Source organism: Solea senegalensis, linkage group LG13 (genome assembly GCF_019176455.1).
Source record: "Solea senegalensis isolate Sse05_10M linkage group LG13, IFAPA_SoseM_1, whole genome shotgun sequence".
NCBI classification, from domain to species: Eukaryota; Metazoa; Chordata; class Actinopteri; order Pleuronectiformes; family Soleidae; genus Solea; species Solea senegalensis.
The window spans coordinates 2,045,061-2,065,600 of record NC_058033.1 but is presented as its reverse complement, the minus strand read 5'-3'; the positions used below and the strand labels follow the sequence as shown (position 1 = coordinate 2,065,600).

Sequence of the window (20,540 nt, the reverse complement as noted above, 5' to 3'; positions counted from 1 at the left end):
CCAGAGTTCTGTCCATGTCTGAAAGCAGCTCAAGTAACAAGCTACTTGTTAAGACCAACTTCTAATTGTCATTTGCCTGCACGTTGGGAAGGAAAACTGTTACAAAGCCTTACCGTTCCCACATCTGCTGACATGCTGCTAGTGCTGCAGAAACAATGACACTAAACCCACCCACAGGCTTAAAAAAAGAAAAAAAGCAGCCTTCATCACCAACCACAGTGAGTCATAAAATAGGTAAGGTGAAGATAAATCACCTTAGAGCAGGAGTCTGTAATTTCATTCTTAAACACTCTTTTATGTTGATTGTTGCAATCCTCTTTATGTCCAAATAGCCATCAATAAAGTGTGTGTGTGTGTGGGGGGTATGATGGAGTGTAGGAGTCTGGAAATGGTTGAAATAGAGCTCTGGTAGCTGATGCTACTTAATCTACTTGTGCAATATTTGGAATCAAAACGCCATTTTGGCAGGAAGCAACATGGTTCGAATCCCGAGAGGTATAACACCAGGCAACTAACAGTATATATGATGGATCGCTGTTGTGCCTCAGGATACAAAAACAGTCAGGGACAAGCAAACAAGGGAGGATTTGACCAGATCACTAAAGATCAGTGGTGAGCATAAAACTAGGGCTGAAAGATTTTGAATAAATATCTAACTGTGATTATTTTGACTGAAATTGAACGGTTATTTTTACATAATCACTCTCATTTTCATTTGAATAACACATTTCAAAGGATCACCGTGTGATATTTGAGCAGATCTGTGAATAGGTCAGGACAATATCGGATCTGAAATGGTCATTTGACGACGCCCGACATTGAAGACGGAGCGATGGGAGTCCACAGGCAAGCGTACGCTGGTGTGGTGATCACTTGAATCTCTTTAATCTTGTGTTTATTTGACATGTTTTGCTGCAATGTGCAAGCGTTCTCAGGAGTAGAATGAGGCAAAGTTTATCCTAAAGTTTAGAGATGCAGGAATACTGCAGCTCTGGAATAATGTCCACACCGGCTGTTTTCATACACCTGGTGATATCTTGGGAGTCAGATACAGTTAATCTTCTTATCGTCAAGGTCTACGATGTATTGCTAAAGTGTGTACACTCTGCAGAAGCTTTTCCTGACGTCACGGCGGTGTAAACAAACTGAGTGATGTGACGTTTGGAGCTCTTTAGCATTCTACACTGCTGATGACACAACTGACACATCCATGTCAAACACACACTGTCTGAAGCCGAGAGGAGCACTAAAGATTATGATAATAAAACACACATGTAGACAGATCAGTTAGTGACAGGATTGCCAACGAATTCATCGGTTTTGGTTCTGCTGATTATTGTATTGTGCTTTTTTTGCTCCCAAACGATGTTATTTGTTGATGGCTATCAAGGACATAAAGAGGATTTTCACACACATGACAAAAAGTGCTTTAGAAACCAATTAGGGACAGTAGCTTCAAATGTAAAAGTAAAAATACATTAGTGTGTGTGGGTGTAAATATGCACGTATTCTCTCTATGATTACAATTGAACAGAAAGATTTTGGCTTTCAGCTCCATCTACTCTGTTTTATATTTTCCATCTCATTAATCGTCATCATGTAAACGGTAAACTTGGTCTTTTTTTTACGAGCACGGGCCTACATCGCGACTGAAAACTTTCATTCAACTTCAAACACGAGTCGGCAAATTTAGCCGTCGGCGTTATGATAAAAGTGCCAAAAGCGTCAGAGAGATAAATACGAGGCTACAAAGTCGCACTTCATAGTGACACAAGCTGAAATAAGCCATGCTTCTGCTTCTTTGCTTCTGATTTGTGGAGTTTCCAAAGATAAACATCGAAGGAATGAAAGGAATGTGAAACAAGTGTTTGAATGGATGCAGATGTAAACAAAGAGGATGATGTGTGTGTGTGTGTGTGTCGACAGACAGAGCTACAGGTGTGAAGGATGAATTGGGATGATCTACATGTCACTGCTTCTGTTCTGATGGGACTACCATCTTCGTTTTGGAGGTTTTGGTCCAGAACTCATTGGGTCAAATGAGGATCTCCACCATGTCGTTGTCCACCTCCTGTTGCGTGGATGGCGTTGGCGGCGGCGGCTGTTGCTGTACGTGGGACTGGAGAGGATGCCTGCGCTCCAGGGTGCTGCTGTGAAACATTCCGACATCTACACAGAGAAGACAAAAAGAACACAGAAGAATTAGCATTTCTGACCAGAGTATGATCATTCACACACAGTGAGGACTGCATTTAGAGTTACTCCTGATAAATGAGCCAGCAAACTGGGTGGGCTTGTGCTGACGGGTAAAACATCTCACAAAAGGTCCAATATGCAATATTTCACACAGCAGAGCATGCATGTCAGGCCACAACAAAAGCTAATGTCAGTAAAATTATCAATGCCTCGTCCAGGAAAACATACTGCATGCATCAACTTCTTTGTGAGTCAAGAAAGGCCAGTGCTGAGTCATTTTGTGGCTCATAAAAACAAAACAAGAATAACCCTGGTCTTATCATTCTCATTCAACTACTTGCTTACTTCTACCAAGCAGCATATTAACCACTGGGTCTTATTTGGTTATTAACTCATGGACTTGGATTATTTCTTTTTGCATGATTTGTTTTGTGGACTTATTTTTGAGGTCCAACACAAAATGTTGACATGGTAAAATGGATGTTGTTGTTGTTGTTGCTGTTTTTTTACTTTGGTTGTTTTGTTCTATGGGATGGACCAGGAACTATTTTGTGTGGCACACATTGTTGTGCAGTGTTGTGACTGGGATGGGCAGAGTGAGATCCTGCTGTGCAAGTGAAGAGAGGAAGTACAAAGTGTCCCCTTCTGAGTTAAGGAACACTTTTTTCTCTCCCAGTGTATTATTTCTGCACCCTCCAACAAATAATCCGAGACAAACCTAGGATTACAATATTAGCTCTGTTTCATATCTCTACAACTCAGATCAAATTGTAATCATGCTGGAAAAGAGACCAGGATCTGCGACACGGCACAGACATGTGGAGATTAGAGGCGATTAGCCCCTAATCTCTCAAAACTTGATGGAAAGCGGATTATCGGGCTGAATGTCATGTAATGTGAACTGCGCTGAGGTCTGACAGTGCCAGCTGACCTGCTATGCGGTCAGGAATGTAGACAGGGCTGGGGCTGGACAGGCGGGCAGGCAACGTCATGCTCTGTAGGGCTGGAGTGCTGGGTTTGCTGGTGTCCTGACTCTGGCCCTTGTCAGTCTGCGTGCAGCTGTCCCTGCTGCCCGTCTTGGAGTGGCCTGCAGTCATCGGAGTGGACGGTAGCACTGGGGAGGGCGACGATGAGATTGAATCTGTCCTGAGAGAATCTGTACGGTACTCTGGACCCAGTAGAACACCTGGTTAAAAAATAAAACGTAGTGTCATTTCTGCTGTCGTTCTTCCAGGTGCCAGCTATTAGCTATGAGGTATGCTGGTTCTTACCCAGACTGCCTTTCCAGCTGGTGTCCTTACGTTCTTCAGTGATGGGAGAGCTACTAAGACCCAGGCTGTGAGAGAGCAGTCCTGAACCACCAGAGCCAGTGTTAGAGATAGACATCAGGGACTTGGAGGGTCTCATAGCAGAAGGCAGGTCTGACTTGATAGGCTCTTTCCTTGAGCGCTGGTGGAGCACCTTAATCATGGCATCCTTCTCTATGATTTGTGCATGGAGATTCTTTATCCTGGATTAAGGGAAAACAAGAGGAAGAACCAGGACAAAGTTTTTTTTTAGTTCTGGTCCACTTCATGGACAAACCAAGACAAATAAACACAGATATGTGGAGTGAAATACGTTTTAATCTTATCCTGCTTTGAGAAAGCCACACATCAAATGTAGATATGTTTTTGTTTACAATCTTCTTAGACATTGCACATCTACACTGTAAACTGGATCTCGTCAGGCATAAAAAAAGCACACCTTTAGGCTTACAGCAAAACATTACTGTGTGAAGTGACACTTTTGAAAAAAAAAAAAGGTTTTCCACATGTTAAGGTCCTATGGAGATGTTGGTCATTTTATTTCATCTAAAATGAGACATAGGAGTCAAACTGCTTATATTTTACACATACACATATTGCTTATGATTAAGAATTTGGAACTTTTGACTTGTTGTTTATGTTGATCCCAGAAAAGTAACATTTTCTAAACCTTTATGGGCTTCTTCTTCCACAATATCCCTTCCAAGGCCCTGTTAATACCTAAGCTAACACATAAAAACAATATTTATCATTGGCGAACTGCATGAGACCATGTTTTACCTGCTTTCCATGTCCAGACAGCGCCGATTGGCCATGAGAATTTCTTCCTCTTCCTTCTGGATCCGAGCCTCCACTGATGTGTCATAGCTGCTGCTGGGAGAGTGGCTTATCACTGCTGCTGATGTATCCCTTACGAAACAGGACAGAGCCTCCATTAGACCACAACACTGTCTTGAAATAGTTCTTTCACACACTCAAACACTTTATAACTACTCTACAAAGATATGAAACATCATATCATTGCCTGCATAATTTGGCAATCAAGGAAAACGGAGACATTGACATTATTTTGCTGTTCTTGCAAATGTCAAAATAAATTGAAATAGTAGTAACAGGGCATAACATCTGACATATTTTAACATCCATACACACCGTTTTCCTGTAATGTGACAGAAATTAAGAGTTCGAAGCTCAGTTTAAAGTGAAAATACTTAGCAAAGTGGTCCAATCAGAGACTCGACTTCTATAGCCATTAAAATGGCTGTCAGGTACAAGGGGAAAGCACTCAACACTGCTGTGAATAAAAATACTAACATCATAGAAAATTCTCAGTTATTTGGCAGCCATGATTATCATACAGTAAGCTAATCAAATTCTTTTAAACTGCTTGCATACTGAGAAGAAATCTGTTCCTACTCTACTGCAAATAACTCTATGCATATGCACCTCTGAGTGGCGACCGAGGCAGCTGCATCCAGGGCAAACTGCCTCATCACGCTCTCCTCCAAGTACTTCTGCTCCCACTTGGTCATGTCGGCCTCCAGAGCCAGGATTCGCTCCTCCTTCTCCCTCAGGTGCTCCATCAGCACTGTGGCATTGTACTCAGACGGGACCCCACCACTATGGTGAGAGCCTCCCTGGCGCTGCAAGGGATGAAGACGTGAAGGAGGAAAGATGAGGAATCTGCCATTTGTGATATTAAACAGGCTGGTGACGTGCTAATGTCTTATGTGGGAAGCGTGTGTTGTCAGCTGAGGGCTTCCGAGTCACATCTGTTCCTGAAATGACATCACTCTCCTAAAACTTCAGTGAACGAGAGCGAAAAAAATTCTTTCCACAAAGTCACAGGCACAGCAAAATGGAACAATTTTTAAAAGTAGGAACATGCACTCACACACCATGAATCAAAACAAAGATTTTACCACTTCTCTGGCTGCTTCATTTTAAGAATCTGCTGCTTTATTTCACTGACAGTCTTTCAGTCAGAAAATCAGCTATTTTAGGTAAGGTAAAATGTGTTATTTTGTGACTTGCGTGTTTAAAGTAGCATCATATTTTAGTAACTGATTTGTGTCACCTGCTGCATGCGTAATGACTCCAGCTCTCTCTCCAGTCTTGTGCGAAGTCGATGCTCGAGTTGCTCCCTCTTCTCACAGGCCGCCTGAAGCTGAGCCAGAGCCTGCTGCATCCTCTCCACCTTCTCCACGTAAACCTGCTTCTTCTTCAGCTGCACAAACGCACACAAGTTTTTTTGTGACTATACGGTTACACAGGACCAAACAGCTAAATCACAGTCAATAGCTGCTTTTAGACAAGCAATAAAGTTGATTTTGCAGAGGGGCTGTACATGTGAACACAAATACCTGCAGAGATTACTCTGCAGATTTCTCAGAGATTCTCCTGCTGCCCCTGTGGACTTGTATAATCCTTTGTTTGGAGGCAATGCTGCCACCAGTCAGTTTGTTTGTTTATATATTTGTGTGGCAATTCTTAAATTATACATGTACATCATTTCAATGTATTCAGCTTGCAGTCTTTTAAGCTGCTTCTCTGTTAATTCCTGCCCTGTTCCCCGTCTTGTTTTGAATATTCCAGATGAGCCAAAGTATCCACACTGGATAAATATTATGTGTAATACTTGCAACAGTCATTTAAAAAAAAGTCCTGTGTACATTCAGAGTGTTTGAATAACACAGACGTCGAATAATCCTGTGCTTCAGCTGTGATTACACTGCAGCTATTCCCATCCACATCCACCAGTGGTCACGACAGTATTAAGGACATTCACCGAAACAAAAACATCAGCAGATCATTGAAGGAACACTGGTGTCAGATAGCAGACCAGCACCAGTGAAGCACTGAGGCAGCAGCTCCGAGAGATTTTCCACTCAAGTAAAACACTGGTAACCAGGAGACACAAGCTGCTCGCCAAGAATCCAAACAAACAGGAAAGTGACCTGATTTTCAGCTTTTCTTCACAAAAACCAGGCGAGCATTTCTCAGGCTGTTAAATGTTGAAGCTCATTATAGCAAATTTTTGCTGACACTACTATATATACGGATATTATCAGCAACCTATGTCTGTATGCTTTTTTAAAACTATCAGGATTTCCTTTAGGCTGGTACATTATATGAAATACATTGAGTAGAGGTGACGAGTGATGCTCTTACCTCCTCCTCCAACTTGACTACCTTGGCCTGAGCATTGTTGAGTGCCTGATCTCTGATCTCGATGTGTCTCCTCTGGTCTTCAGTGGTGGAGCGCAGTGAGTTTAGCTCCATCTCCAGCTTCTCCTTCTCCCGCAGTGTCTCTTTGTCTGAACACAAACGCACCACAAAATTGAATTAAAGTGAGGAACACGCTGACGAGAGGTCTTAAAAACGTTTGTGTATGTTTTACTCACGCTGAGTGAGCAGCTGGGAGATGGTTTTGCGGTTGTCCTCGGATCCTTCACACTCTTTAGCAGCGAGCTGTTTATTGGCCGTCTCCATGCGTTCTAAAAACGCACAACACAATATTGGCTTTGGTTAAATTCTGTCAGTTTGTACGATCTACAACAGGTTGTGAAATCACCTTGGACTGAACATCCACACACAATCTGACTTCAGTGCAGGTCTGAAAGCAGCTTTGCTTCGAGTGAAAATGGGGCCCATATTGTCAGCACGGACTGTTGAAGGCTTAGAATTGTCTCATTGTCTTTGACTCTTGATTTTGACCCAACACACATTGTATCATTTTTTTCATTTCCTGACTCTCAATTACCGTCTCTCTGTCCCACTCACTCACTCTGTCTCTGTTTTATTCTACAGTAAAGGCTCCTCTGGGATCTGGTTGCCCAGTGATTTAGAAAAACAAAATCAAACAATTGCTTTATTTGTTTTTTAGAAATACAAGCCATCTCTAGAAGGATGTGGGGAAGTGACACGAGGTTTCTGTTGTGTGCCAAACTTTTCTTTTATCAACTAAATACAAAAATCCCTTTGAGGTCTGGGAGTATTTGTTATTTTCTAACTCAGATTTTTGAAAAATGTGAACAGTATCAATTTTGGCAAACTAAAATACTTGTTAATGTTCTGTTGATTGGTTCCAGACAATGTGGTTGTTGGTTCACTAGTAGAACCTGTATCAGCTGCAATTTAAAAACACATGATTACTTTATTCTGAACATCTACTCACACACTGTATCTTCAGAGCCCAAATTCTTTGTTTGTATTTTCAAGATTTTCAAAGTTATAGCTACAGTTCCTTGTGAATTGCCTGTAAACCTCCTTAAACAGGGAAAACACCTATTACAGTGTCACAGAAGGAAGGTACAACCGGACACATTATTAGGAACCCTGTGTGTGAGGAGTCAGAAGTGGGCAGATCTGAATGATAGTGTTTTACATAAATATGCATTTCAATTGTTAATAAATGCTATTTTCTGTATTTAGAAGATAACCCACATCACCCCATTCACACACTGGACAGGAGGAGCAGAGGATCAAACCGCCAACATTCTGATAAGAGGATGACTCTCTACCTCCTGATCCACAGCTGACCACAAGCGAAGAAGCAATATTATTATAAATCAGGAAAGTGTTGATTTCACAGCGCTGCTGTCTCACCTCTGAGGTCTCTGTTGAAGTCATGCAGTCGGCGCACTTCCAGCTCCAGCTTGTTCCTCATGGTTTTCTCCAGGGCCTCCCTCTTGGAGGAGGACTTGGCAAGGTTTTCGTAGGCCTCTGACACCAGCTGGATCTCTGTTTCCAACTGCCCACAGCCGCAGGAGGAATGAAGAGGCACAGGGAGTGTGAAGGAAAAGCATGAAACCTTTTTATTGATGTGTCTGAACTGGCATCACGGAGGGTTAATTGATAATCAATCTAATGGAGACCCAGTAATAAAGCTACACCAAATGTAAGGTCTTCATGTTTTATATGGGATGAGGGTAAAACCTTCAACCCCATGTGTTTTTCATAAACACCCCAAAGATCAAACAGATTAATTAGTTTAAACAAGTTAACTCAAGTCACCTGAATGTCAACACTGACCAATTGTTTTCCCTCACATTCAAAAATGGTAATACAAGAACTATTTCTACATTTATTGACGGCTACACCCAGACATGAAGCAGATTTCAACAAATAACAAGTGTTTCAGAAACAGTTTAAGGACTCAAACTTGAGTCATACTGGGATTTTTCAAAGCTGGCAGACTTTCCAACTGACTGAATGATTAATGCTACATAAATGTTCCTGCATATTTACACACCAACATGTGAAACTTTGATGCAAGTCTTAGCATTTCACTAAAATCTCAAAAGGCCCACTATGCAATGTTCTGCAACACAAGATATCATGAAACAAACACTATGTACAATCTGTAAATCTGTAGCAGAGCACTAATTGTCTTGAGCAGAGAGTGATGTCACTGTGTTAGTTGTTATCACAGCCTGAGTTTTAATAGCTGGTCCAGTCCTGTGTTTAATATGCTACATTCCAATGGTGGTATTTACTATGTTTAATAACAGTTGTCTGTTATTAGTTCAGGACATCCTGATTTGTGTCATCATTACAAGTTCCACTTAAAGCAGTAGTAACAAGCAGTTCTAAGCATCAGCTGAAAGTGACTCTCAAGGCTCACTTCCAAAGGGTTCTAATAAGGAGAGCGATAAGACCAGGGTTAATATTGGCCTGGCCTTTCATGACATAAGCTCTACACGCTCCGAAGAGTCCAAATGGACCGTCTAGAAAGGTACGATGATTACTGGCATTAGCTGTCACAACTGTTTGTTTTGGTCCGACATGCATGCTCAACTGCAACGACTAGTGGTGCTCAACTATAGCATATTGGACCTTCTTCTGCTAAAGATTACCTTATGCAACTTGGTAACTTTCTCACGGCAGGTCTCTATCTCCTGCCTCAGCATCCTGTTCTCCTCTGTCAGCATATCCACCATCTGGTGGGCACGTGCCATCATGGCAAAGGGTTCTCCCTGCATGTGGGAGAAGGAGTGTGGGTGAGGAAAGTGTCCAGCCTGGACGGGTAGCTGGAGCTGTGGAGATATTGGTCCTTGGAGCTGATGTTGCTGTTGTTGTTGCTGCTGCTGCTGCTGCTGCTGCTGATGATGATGTTGTTGTTGTTGTTGATGTTGCTGCTGTTGCTGCTGCTGATGCTGCTGATGTTGTTGCTGTTGTTGTTGTTGTTGTTGTTGTTGTTGTTGTTGCTGCTGCTGCTGCTGCTGCTGCTGATGTTGTTGTTGCTGATACTGATGGTGCTGCTGCTGCTGATGGTGCATCCTTGGGGTGGAGCCATAGGGATCGGGTGGGAACCCGTGACCTCTCTGTAAGGATGGGTGAATGTGTCCCAAATTAAAGGGCTCACTTGCATGGTGTGAGCCAGGACCCTGGAGGCCACGTGGCCCCATGCCAGGAAAAGGCTCTCCCTGGTTCTGTAGGTGCTGGTGGGGGAAAGAGGCATGGGAGGAGTGGGAGGCACTAAGCATGTTGCTGAGGGCAGAGGCCTGAGCACGTGACAAGGAGCCCACAGAGGTGACGGAGGATGTGGGACTGTGCTGGTGAAGAGGCCTTTGGGAGTGAACCGAACCCTCTTTACAGGACCTGAGAAGAGAACAGTAGTGTGATTACATGACTCTCCACCTCACCTGATGTCTTGGGGTGATGTTATTACAGCACAGCCAGCTGAACTTCACTGTGGAATGGACACATTTGGTCCATATTCTCATTTGTTTTTGTATTTTCACTGGCTCATTCATGTTCAATTCTTCAACCTAAAGTTCATTGCAGTCTTAGTTTACAAGCATAGCCGTCATGCTTCCACCCTCCCTCTGTCAGTCGTGATGCAAAACACATAACTCGGTGTCACCACAGACATGAAAACAAAACACCGCGATAGTAAGAAAAGTTTAGAGACGTGTGGATCTAATTGGCTTAATCAGTATTGTGTGAACTGATTTGAATGCAATAGACATTTGTCTGTTTAAAGGTTGCATAATACAGCTTTAGAGACCATTTGCAGCAACTGTTCATTTGTTTTCTGGCCATTAGCTGCCCCATCATAATAAATCCATCTGCCTTTAGGCTAAATATTAGTACATCTTCAACATAAGTAAGAATGTTGAGAATATTTTACATTAATTTCAGACAGAGCCTCTAGATCAAATGTCAGTGGGGTCGAAATAACCTTAAAGAAAAAGTACATTAAATTAGTTTACAACAAAAAAAGAGGCAAATTTTCCGACAGCATGAGTAGCCGGGCTGTTGGCATTTTGATTTGAGAAAATTGATATTTGTGGATTGATTTCTGGCCAATTGATTGAATTGTAAATGGTGTATCGTTTTAGATCATGCATTACTGTGTTCACGGCACCTCTTTAATATACATGCAAAAGTAATAACAAGATGCATGACAGAAAATGGGGTTAGGGTATCGATACTTAGCATATGTTTATGGAGTAATTTTTACAAACAAATTACATATATATGAGTTAAAAGGTTATTAAACCTGATCAAAGTTGATCAGGTTTGATCATGATATCCTCAAACTTATGTGGGCCAATTATTTTAAGAGAACCAGTAAAGGTTAAGAATATGGATCACGTTACATAAAAGCTTTTTGTGTCCTATTGACCACTCAGATTCACCTGCTTGTTAACTGAATGGACCAGTTACCAGCTGTCAACTGGTTTTGAACAGTGGCAACATTCCTGCCTTTAGCCCTTAAAGGAAACAGATCGTGTCTCGACTTGCCCTGGTCTGATGCGGTAATCATAACTGTTTAATTCTGGTTTGCTGTGAGGTAAATGTGCTGCTGTAAAACAGGCCCAACAAGCTCTGTTCTCACCATCTCAAAAACACTATTGGGAAAATATGGAGACCTCTTACATCTCACCATTTTTATGTTTGTATCTATCACTTTCCGGCTCGTCTGTGACGTAAACTAAAAACATCAGTGAAGAATTAAAATGCCCATGAGCCTGTGATGGTCAAACTGAGAGTTTCAGCAATCTGTAGGTGGGGAAGACCAGGTAATGATCTCACCTCATCTTAGTTTGTTTTCTCCCAGTTAAATTGATTGATAATTGATCATTTTAGTTCAGAAGTTAGAAGAGTCAAAACAGAGTTGTATGATAATCACGGGGAGGTAATAATGAATGTGTGTCTTTGTGAACAATCAGCTCAGCGTTTCTATAATTTCTCCACTTAATTTGAAAGTGCTGTGGAAACACTTCACATGACTTTGTTCAGAAACAAATTCACCATGATAAAAAATTTTAAACTTGACATTTATGGTACTAAATGGTTTTATAAATTAGAGCGCTGATTTAATGATTATCTACACTGAGAAATCCCCATGCATGAAAGTCAAAGGTCAGTGATTTCCTGCAGTTGGAAAGGAAGTCTTGCTCAAGCATACCTTGCACTCCTTTATGCTTGCTCATTATTTCACGGTACATTTAAGTGGCTTTATGCCAGTGTTAAACTATTTGACAGTTGCACTTTCTGCATGGGGGGGAGGGGGGTGTCACGCCAACTGATATCATGAAAACACATGTTCCACCATGAAAACACGTGACAAATGAATGACAAAGGAATGATGCGTGAAACCAGGTTTAATTTAGCTTGGTTTCTAGTCCCCCGGTCGACCACTGGTCATTTACTGAAGCAGCGATGTATGTGATCCGTTGCTCTCTTTTTATGCTGTACTTCACTTTTTCTTTGTCTCGTCTTCGTCTCTGTATTCCTATTTAGGCTTTAACCGATGTCACTGCATACTTGTTTGTCATTGGCATGGGCGGTTTGAATGGTCACAGACTCAATCAAATTTTCAGCATGTTGGAAACTCGGTTATCAAGTTGAAATTCATGCAATGTGAACTTGGCATTAAGAGTAGCGCTTGAAGAGTCTCTGCAGCTGTACGTAAACCTCCATCATTACTCTGCAACCCTCACGCGGAGGATAAAGTGGTAGAAAATAAATGAATGTGTTTTAAAAATCCAGCTTTTAGTGAGTCTTCTGTTTATGTGCTGTTAAATATCTATGAATGTGTGCATTTTTCTCACCTGAATGAACCATACTCCGGTGGGGGCTGGTATCTGACAGGAAGAACCTCCCTCGAGTGTTCCCTCCCTCTATGCTCTTGGTAGTAATGGCCTCCTGGTTCCTGCTGCTTCGTGGGCGAGCCCATTCCCTTGAAAGGGTAGTCCGGAGGAGGACCACGATGCTGTGGCTTGTAGAAGTCACCTGGTGGGCCTGGAGGGGGCAGCTGGGGGGAGAGTGGGGCACTAGTAACAGGAGCATGGGCCTTCACGCCACTGGTGGCCAGAGAGAGCTGCATAAGTCGCTCACTGAGAGAGCGAACATGGCCTTGCTTCAAGTCCTTCAGCCCATCATCCTGGTGCACCTTCCCTGCACCGCTCACTCGCTGCACAGTTGGGCGACCCTCGGTGCGCACCTTGGTGTTGGTCACACCAGTGACATAAAAGGCAGCACCCACTGACACAGGGTGAGGAGGCTGCTGGGGCTGATTGTTCTGCTGCTGAGGCTGTGGAGGAGGAGGACCATGGCCCCGGAAGTATTGTGACTGCACTTTGGCCTCCTCATATGTAGGGAGGTCCTCTGGGTTTAGACATTGCCCTTGGTTGCCCAGACCTCCACTGCTGCCACATCCTCCTCCACTGCTGCCACCCCCTCCTCTGGTGGAAACCAGCTTCTCCAGGCCACTGTCCGTCTGCAGCTCCTGTCCCTGAGGCTCCTGACGGGCAATGTGGGGGGTCATGGAGTGATCATCAGAGGGGCCTACCTGTCCCTGTCCTGAATAACCTCCTCCCCCTCCTTGTTGTTGTTGTTGCTGCTGTTGTTGTTGTTGTTGTTGTTGCAGGACATAATTCCGGTTCATCTGCTCCTGTAGGAGGCGCTGCAGAACGGTGTTGCCGCCACTGCCCACACTGTTGTTGCTGTTTGACGACTCCTCAGCTGCGGCCCTCATCTCTGCCTCACGCCGGCCGCGCACTTCATGGAAGGACAAGCTCCGCGCACGGTCTACACTCCCTGAGAGGAGAAGAAAGTGGAGGGAGAGAGAAAGAGAAAATGATGCAGTATGACAAAGGGATGGAATGTTAAGAAATTGAGAGGAGGAAAGTTAGTAAGAGTAAAAATGTTGCAGAAATAGACAAAAGAAAAGAACATAAACCAGTGAGGTCATGGATGCCCATGGACCATCCACAACATCACTGCCCCCCCACAAAGTCTTGTACGACCCATTTATGCACAACATCAAAGGAATAACAATTTGTTGAAAAACCCAAGGAACCAAACCACCAGCAAAACCATGGACCTCTTACATACCCCAAAGATCAAAAGTAAAATCGTAACCAAAAAGATCATTAGCTGCTGTCAGTGAATTAATTTTGTAAAAAACAAATTGTATGTTTATAGTAGTCTATATTATTAACCGTTTAGTCAGTGACATGGGTCTCAGCCTCAGGGTTCTGCAAGTTCATCTTGAAACGTCTTTAATATATTAGACAAAAGATGACAGTAGCTTTAATGTAGCATAGTCCGCACCAAAGCTAATGTGGTTTGACAAGAACACACCGATATCCTAAAATAATCTTACACTGCCCAACCAGATATCAAGTTAACAATCATATAAAACAGAAATGTAGTAAATCCCAACATTGGATACGATTAAAAGCCAATATTGACTCATACGTTTGCTCAATATAAATAAATGCAGATTAATAATTTATCAAAAGGGCAGTCTGAAAAACAAGTCAGTGTGATGGTAACTGGTAAATTATTATTGATTACATTTTTATAGAGGTAGAGCTGGTTGTTCACTAACCACAAGGTTAGTAGTTGCTCTCCAACAGCTGTGCTGGCAGTGTGTGTGAATGGCATTCGTGTGCATGCGTGCAAGGGAAGGGGCAAATGGCAAAACTTAAGTGTGCTTTGAGTGAGTCGATCATGAAAATATAAACAGATTATTTACCATTTACCATTAGCAACGCTTGTTGATGTCTATGACAGCAAATCAATCACAAAACACTGTTCTCAGACAGGCAGTCAGACATTGACAAACTTCAAACAAGTGATTATATGCTCTTAAACCCCAGAATCAAAGCATTGAGGACCACCCATGATCCCAGGTACATCAATGCATCCCTCCATAGGAAAAGGAAAATGCTAATTTTACCAGATTATTTCATGGACTATGACACAAAAATAACAATTATGCAAATTTACAAGAAAATAAACCAGTGATTTTGTCACAGCTGATTTCAAGAAATATGATTAGAAATGTTTAGACAGCTTGAAAGACAGAAGAACCATTCTCAATATGCATACAATGTTGTCAAAGTTTGAAACCACAAATAAAAGATGATAAATCAAAAGAGTACTTTGAGAATTTTGAAGTACAGCCAATACAAATTTTTACATGTCAAACCATTTGGAAAACAATTTAAACCCAAAACTCTATAAATCATCCTGTTTCCACCCTTGAGAAACAAGTGACTGTGTTTATTTTGTTGTAGTTTCCTCTGACAACACTGAATGTTGTTCACCATTTTACATTTTTTTTTTCTTAAGAGTAAAACAAAATTATTACATTTATCACTTTCTGTTATTCTTCTCATCCTCAGTGAGGAAGACGATTTTTTGCGAGACATCTGCAGATAAATAAAAAAAATATTCAAGACAAAAAGAAAAATGTCAGTTTGGTTGGCAGATCAACAAAACACAACAGAAAAAAAGGTTATTTATGGAACACAGTAGGCTGACTGGTGAAAGTTCAGATCCACAAATTCTATTATAACACAAAAGCTTCCATGTGATGCCACTCAACATTAAAGGGAAAATCTAGTGTTTTAAATTAGGCTACATCTGTACTACTAGAGTTCTTTTCAAGGAATTGAGATTCAGGAAATATAGTTGCTACAGTGAAAAAGTCAAACCAATGATTCATGTTAAGACTGACCACGAGGTGAATCTGACAGTTAGGCATTAGCCACACAGAAGCGGAACTTCCCCCTATAAAATCTTTTCTCTGTCGTTCCATAAACACAGCATTGTTTCAAAAAATGTCTTCATAAACACAAAAAGAGGCTGTAGTATATATGCCAGGCCTGTATGTGGCACTGTAATGCTGCTAAAAAAATACACCAAAAACTCAGAAGAAGATGTAGAGCTTTGGTTATAGAGGTGGGGCTATGACATCACTGTTTTCCTAAAGTTGTGTAATGGTTGTATACACAAAAACACAAGGGTTTTGAGAACTAATTTTCACAAAACGCCAGTTCTGTGTGGATAGAAAGCCAATACGATAAAACATTTTCAAAAAAGTTGTGGATTCTCCTCAACTCATTCTTGTATGTGCTTTTCGCGCCTAGTCGATAGTCAAGTAATGGCTAATGGGGGACAACGTAAAAAGTTAATTCTGGTAATTGTGTCTTTGTTCACAAAAGTGTCAGTTTCTAACCATCCAGGCTAAAATACAGCCCCAGAGTTTTCAAACAAAAATTGTCCCGACAGCGTTTTCAAATTTCTCCATTTTCGGGGCTGTTATGTGGTAGAAAACGCTCAGTCTATGTATGTGTTACAGAGTGGGTTCAGGTGTCAGTAAGCCAACAGAAACCTATATAACCCGTAACCATAAGATTTTCCTATTTAGTTTTGCTTATTTAAACGGCCTTTGCTGGTACATCTAATCAAGTGTTTCAGTTCAGTGGACTATGTGATTGATAATATGATCAATTTTAAGAGTTATACAAATTTTCAGTGTGTCATGTGCCTTTCCTAATTTCCTCATATTCTGAAACTTTTCAGATTTAACTTTTTATGAACACTTTTATGTTTTGGCACTATTTCATAACTTTAAATAAATTCCACTTTCATGTTTGCAAGCAGTTGAAACCTGGTTAAATTAAGGGTAAATAAGTCAGCCGAGAATATTGTCTCTCAGGCTTGAGTTGCAAGTGTACATGACGATACATGAATACATTACTTTTCCCACACTGCCACATTCTTGGGCCATCACTCATTCAATAATTGGATTGTTGTTCAAAAATATTTTCGAACCCAGACATTGACCAGAAACTATAAGTGTAACTGTATTCCACCTAATGCTCCTGAAAATATTCAATTATTTAAATGTAATTCCTGAAAAAAAAAAGCTTAGTTAACTATCGCCAACTTTGTTTTTGTAGGCCAGCATGAAAGGTGCACTTTTAGAAAAACGGATTAAAAACTACTCACTCTTTAAAAAGAATGCTCACCAGTGTAGCCTCCTCAGAAATGTGCTCTTTTGCTAAAAATCGACCCACAGTAAAAACCTAGGAGGTAGTCCAGCAGTTGTCTAATTCACTATGTCGATGTATCACTCACACCTGCCTGCTTTTTTCCCTTTCTTTTTTTTTTTTTACAGGTTTGAGGTGACGCACCTCTCTTTCCACCCGCCTGCCCCTCCTCGTAGACAGAGCCGGGAGGAGACAGGTGGATCTGGCAACCATTCAGTGCTGAGCCACTCCCTCATGCCTGAAGAGCAGTGTAACGGCTGCAGTAGCGTTTACTCTGTTAACGGTCAATGAGATAAAATGAGGTACTGACACAAGGTCAGTGCTCTCTGCTCTGTGCGCAGTCATATTCTGTTCAGTCAGCACATTCTTTTGTTCCATTTATTAATAAATGAATTTTCTTTCACTTGTCTCTCCTGGTTGAAAATATATGCGCTCATCCAACCATTAACAACGCTGTTACATACAGCCAGTGTTGACTTTGTACTAGCTGCTTTAAAAATATCCCTTCTGCCTAATTTTATCTTAAAGGATCATGTAAACATGAACATCACAGGTTTTCCCACAAGTAGGTTTGATGTTCATTCACTGACTTCACTGAACTAAGCAAATCTTTTTTCAATCAAGGAAGTATTTAGAATTGAAGAAAGCAAAACTAAAAAGAAAACTACCACAAGTGACTCATATAGAAATACATACCAGTCTATTTCTCCTCCTTCAGACAAATTAATTTCTCAAATCAGTTGGCATTTCCTGCCTTTAGAAAATGCCCGCCCCTGATATTCCACGATAATTCATTTCAGAAAACAGTTTGAGATCCCATTCAAACTTGATATGAGAACCTTTGAATTCACAATTAAATTTAGGCAAGTCAGCAAGCCAGAACTTTCAACAAAAAATAAAAAAATGTGCAAAGCAGATGACAGGATGTTAGAGAAATGGAGGGAGGGGGGGACAAAAGCTGGAGGAAAGTGGGAAAAGTCCAACAAGAAGTGTTTATATCTCAGAGCAGAGCAGTGAGAGGAATTTCTAGGCTCTGGGTCAAACCCAGTGGGCCTCTCTGTCTCTAATCTGTAGGCGGTTTTCATTCACACTCAGATATTTCCTACATGGAAATGGGAGACTTTTGAGAGGCCATTATGACCTCACAGATGACAACAACAGCCAAAATCCTCACGAGGCAAAACTTCTGCAGCCTTGCAATCTTATACATCAGGTAGATGATTGGCCGTGTACGACACTAAGACAAACATGTTCTCTAATGTAGCAAAGACACAAAGTATCCATTGTTAAATGTATTCTGTTCTAAAATGCATATGACAGATATGTGATGGAAAGCTCTGCAAGCTGTAATGGCTCATAGTTAACCCTTGTTCTACTAGCATTAAGCAGACATTATGTTACATGAATAAACAGGATAGCTCACTGTCATTAGCAGTCACTATCACTTTTATTTAGGACTGAGACGCATACTCAAAGGCAATGGCCAGTGGCACTCAAGTTTTGGATATTTTTTTTTTGTTGGGCTGCCACAAGAACATGAACCCCCACTTCAAAATACAGAGTTATCAATCGAGTGCATTGACCAGATTCTGCCTTCTTTTCAAGAAGGATTCAGGTCAATACACTAAAAATTATTCAAGATTCAAGAACATTGCCTTCCTTATTTTTTACAACTTTTTCAGTACACAAAGGCCTGTGATTTTTGTCACCCTAAATGTGGATCTTGTTCCTTCAAGCCAAAGGTCATATGATGTAATAATCAAGATGTTGATTATTTACAAACACAGTAATATGTTGCAGGGCTTAGACACCAAACCTTTGTTTATCAGCCCACAGGACAAAATCATGTTACTGTGGAGTGTGTGAAATATGATAAAAATCTCAAGATAAGCACATTACAGCTTTATGTGAACATTCTCGGTGAAATTAATTGTTTAGCCACAGCTGATGACAGAGAAAACTGTAATAATACTAAGGGATCTTCTAAAAAGGACCGAAGAGTCTAAAGTTGAGACTGAAACAGCAGTTAACAAAAGACGTGACCGTAACACAGGCAGGGATGCAGTTACACTTACAACACCTACACTTCAGATAGCTTTAGGCTATTTGCAGAAAACACTTTCTTCACTCATGAGCGGAGAGAGAACAGAGGGCAGAATGAATGACAGAACCATAAACTGTTAATGTTGTCCAGAGGAGGCGCAGGAGGGAACACTTGATTTACATTATGCTGAAAGGTTGTTATAGAATTATGGATCAATAACGCCAAAAGAAATCCAGCCTACGTTCCCTTTTAATTGGTGTCAGGATTACAAGGGTAAGTTCATGGTAAATGTTAATGAAGGTAAATTCCAAAATGTATGTACATAACAGGTAAAGCATGACATATCTATGAACATATTCTTCTAATTCATGTTCATATATGTTTTGTACTTAAACATATACTTATAATAACGTAAAACATGTACATATACTACTTACATGAACTTCTACAGTATTTTAAATAGATGTTCATGTCCTGTACATAGATGAACATGCAAAACATGTGCAATGTTCTGTGTGTTTTTTAAATGAACGTATATCGACTTATAAATACAAATACAATATACATAAACAAAAAACATAGATGTATAAATATATACATACATATATGGACACATTTGTAATATTTGTGTAAATTCCTGTGTCTTATACATGAATGTGTGTCAAATTCTGTTAATGTGATAATGTAATAATGTATGCACATACTTATTTTCTCATTAAGCATGTATAAAATATATGAATATGGAAACATGCGTAATATATGTTCTGTTGAAGTATGTTGCTATATATGAATATAAACATTTCAAATATTTCAAATTTAGGAACATATACTTATGTGCTCATTAAAGCATGTATACACACAGTAAATGTATAAAATATATGTATATGGACGCATTTCTAATATAAAATATGTACAGATATGCCATTTTTTGTGGTTATTTTATATATGTGATGCTAACAATTCACCATATATACTGTAGGTGACATATATGTCGACACCTACCATAGCATAGGGACATGTATGTCATATGTTACATTTCCGTATGGGCAGTACGGGGTCCACCTTGGCCCCCAAAAAAGTTTGAGAACCCCTGGCCCACAAAGAAAAAATATCAACTCGCTAAGAAACACAGAGTGTGTTTTTTCCCCTCAAACATTTAGTTACAATCCTAAAATGTTTTACTGTCATACGTGACCAGAAAACACACTTTCATCTACTTTAAGTCTCACTAACTGCACGTCTCTAAATGCTCCGTTGTTGTTGTTTTTTTACCTTTCTGCGCAGCCTCTTCCGTTTACTTTCTCGGTTCTTCAACTCGATGAAACATCATTTTCTCTAGTTTTCTCCTTTCAAGCGATTACTGAAGCGACTCCACAAAACGTTTCCCTCTACAAAAGGAAAGCCCACTGCCGCCGTTCAGTCGAGGCTTTCGCGGTAGATGTAAGTCCTTCCTCCGGGAAAAGGAGCTTGTCCACGGCCGCAAAGTCGTCGTCTTTCTCGGCAAATTTCATGTTTAACGGTAAAAGGAAAAAAAAAAAGGGGAAGCGGTGCGGGAGAAGTGGCAGGAAGCTCCCCCCTGCCTGCTCGGCACTATGAGAGGAATGTTCACCCCCCCCTCCCCCCAGTCCAAGCAACTGGAGGAAAAAAGTTTTTTGGAGCAGGGAAATCCCTCCTCCTCCTCCTCCTCCTCTT

The 20,540-nt window shown here is 41.0% G+C and overlaps 1 protein-coding gene across 1 annotated transcript; it reads right to left on the bottom strand.

The window, feature by feature from the left end:
• Positions 1-354: 354 nt before the first annotated feature.
• On the bottom strand, positions 355-20,452 carry amot (angiomotin). Its single transcript, XM_044042389.1, has 14 exons — positions 20,121-20,452; positions 15,118-15,178; positions 12,569-13,556; positions 9,634-10,106; positions 9,362-9,549; positions 8,112-8,256; positions 6,908-7,000; positions 6,675-6,820; positions 5,581-5,730; positions 4,950-5,146; positions 4,284-4,412; positions 3,468-3,706; positions 3,128-3,382; positions 355-2,169 (listed from the first exon to the last, which is right to left on the bottom strand). The coding sequence occupies exons 2-14, from the start codon at positions 15,176-15,178 to the stop codon at positions 2,036-2,038; spliced, it is 3,198 nt and encodes a 1,065-aa protein (XP_043898324.1). The 5' UTR covers positions 20,121-20,452; the 3' UTR covers positions 355-2,035.
• Between the last annotated feature and the right edge of the window lie 88 nt (positions 20,453-20,540).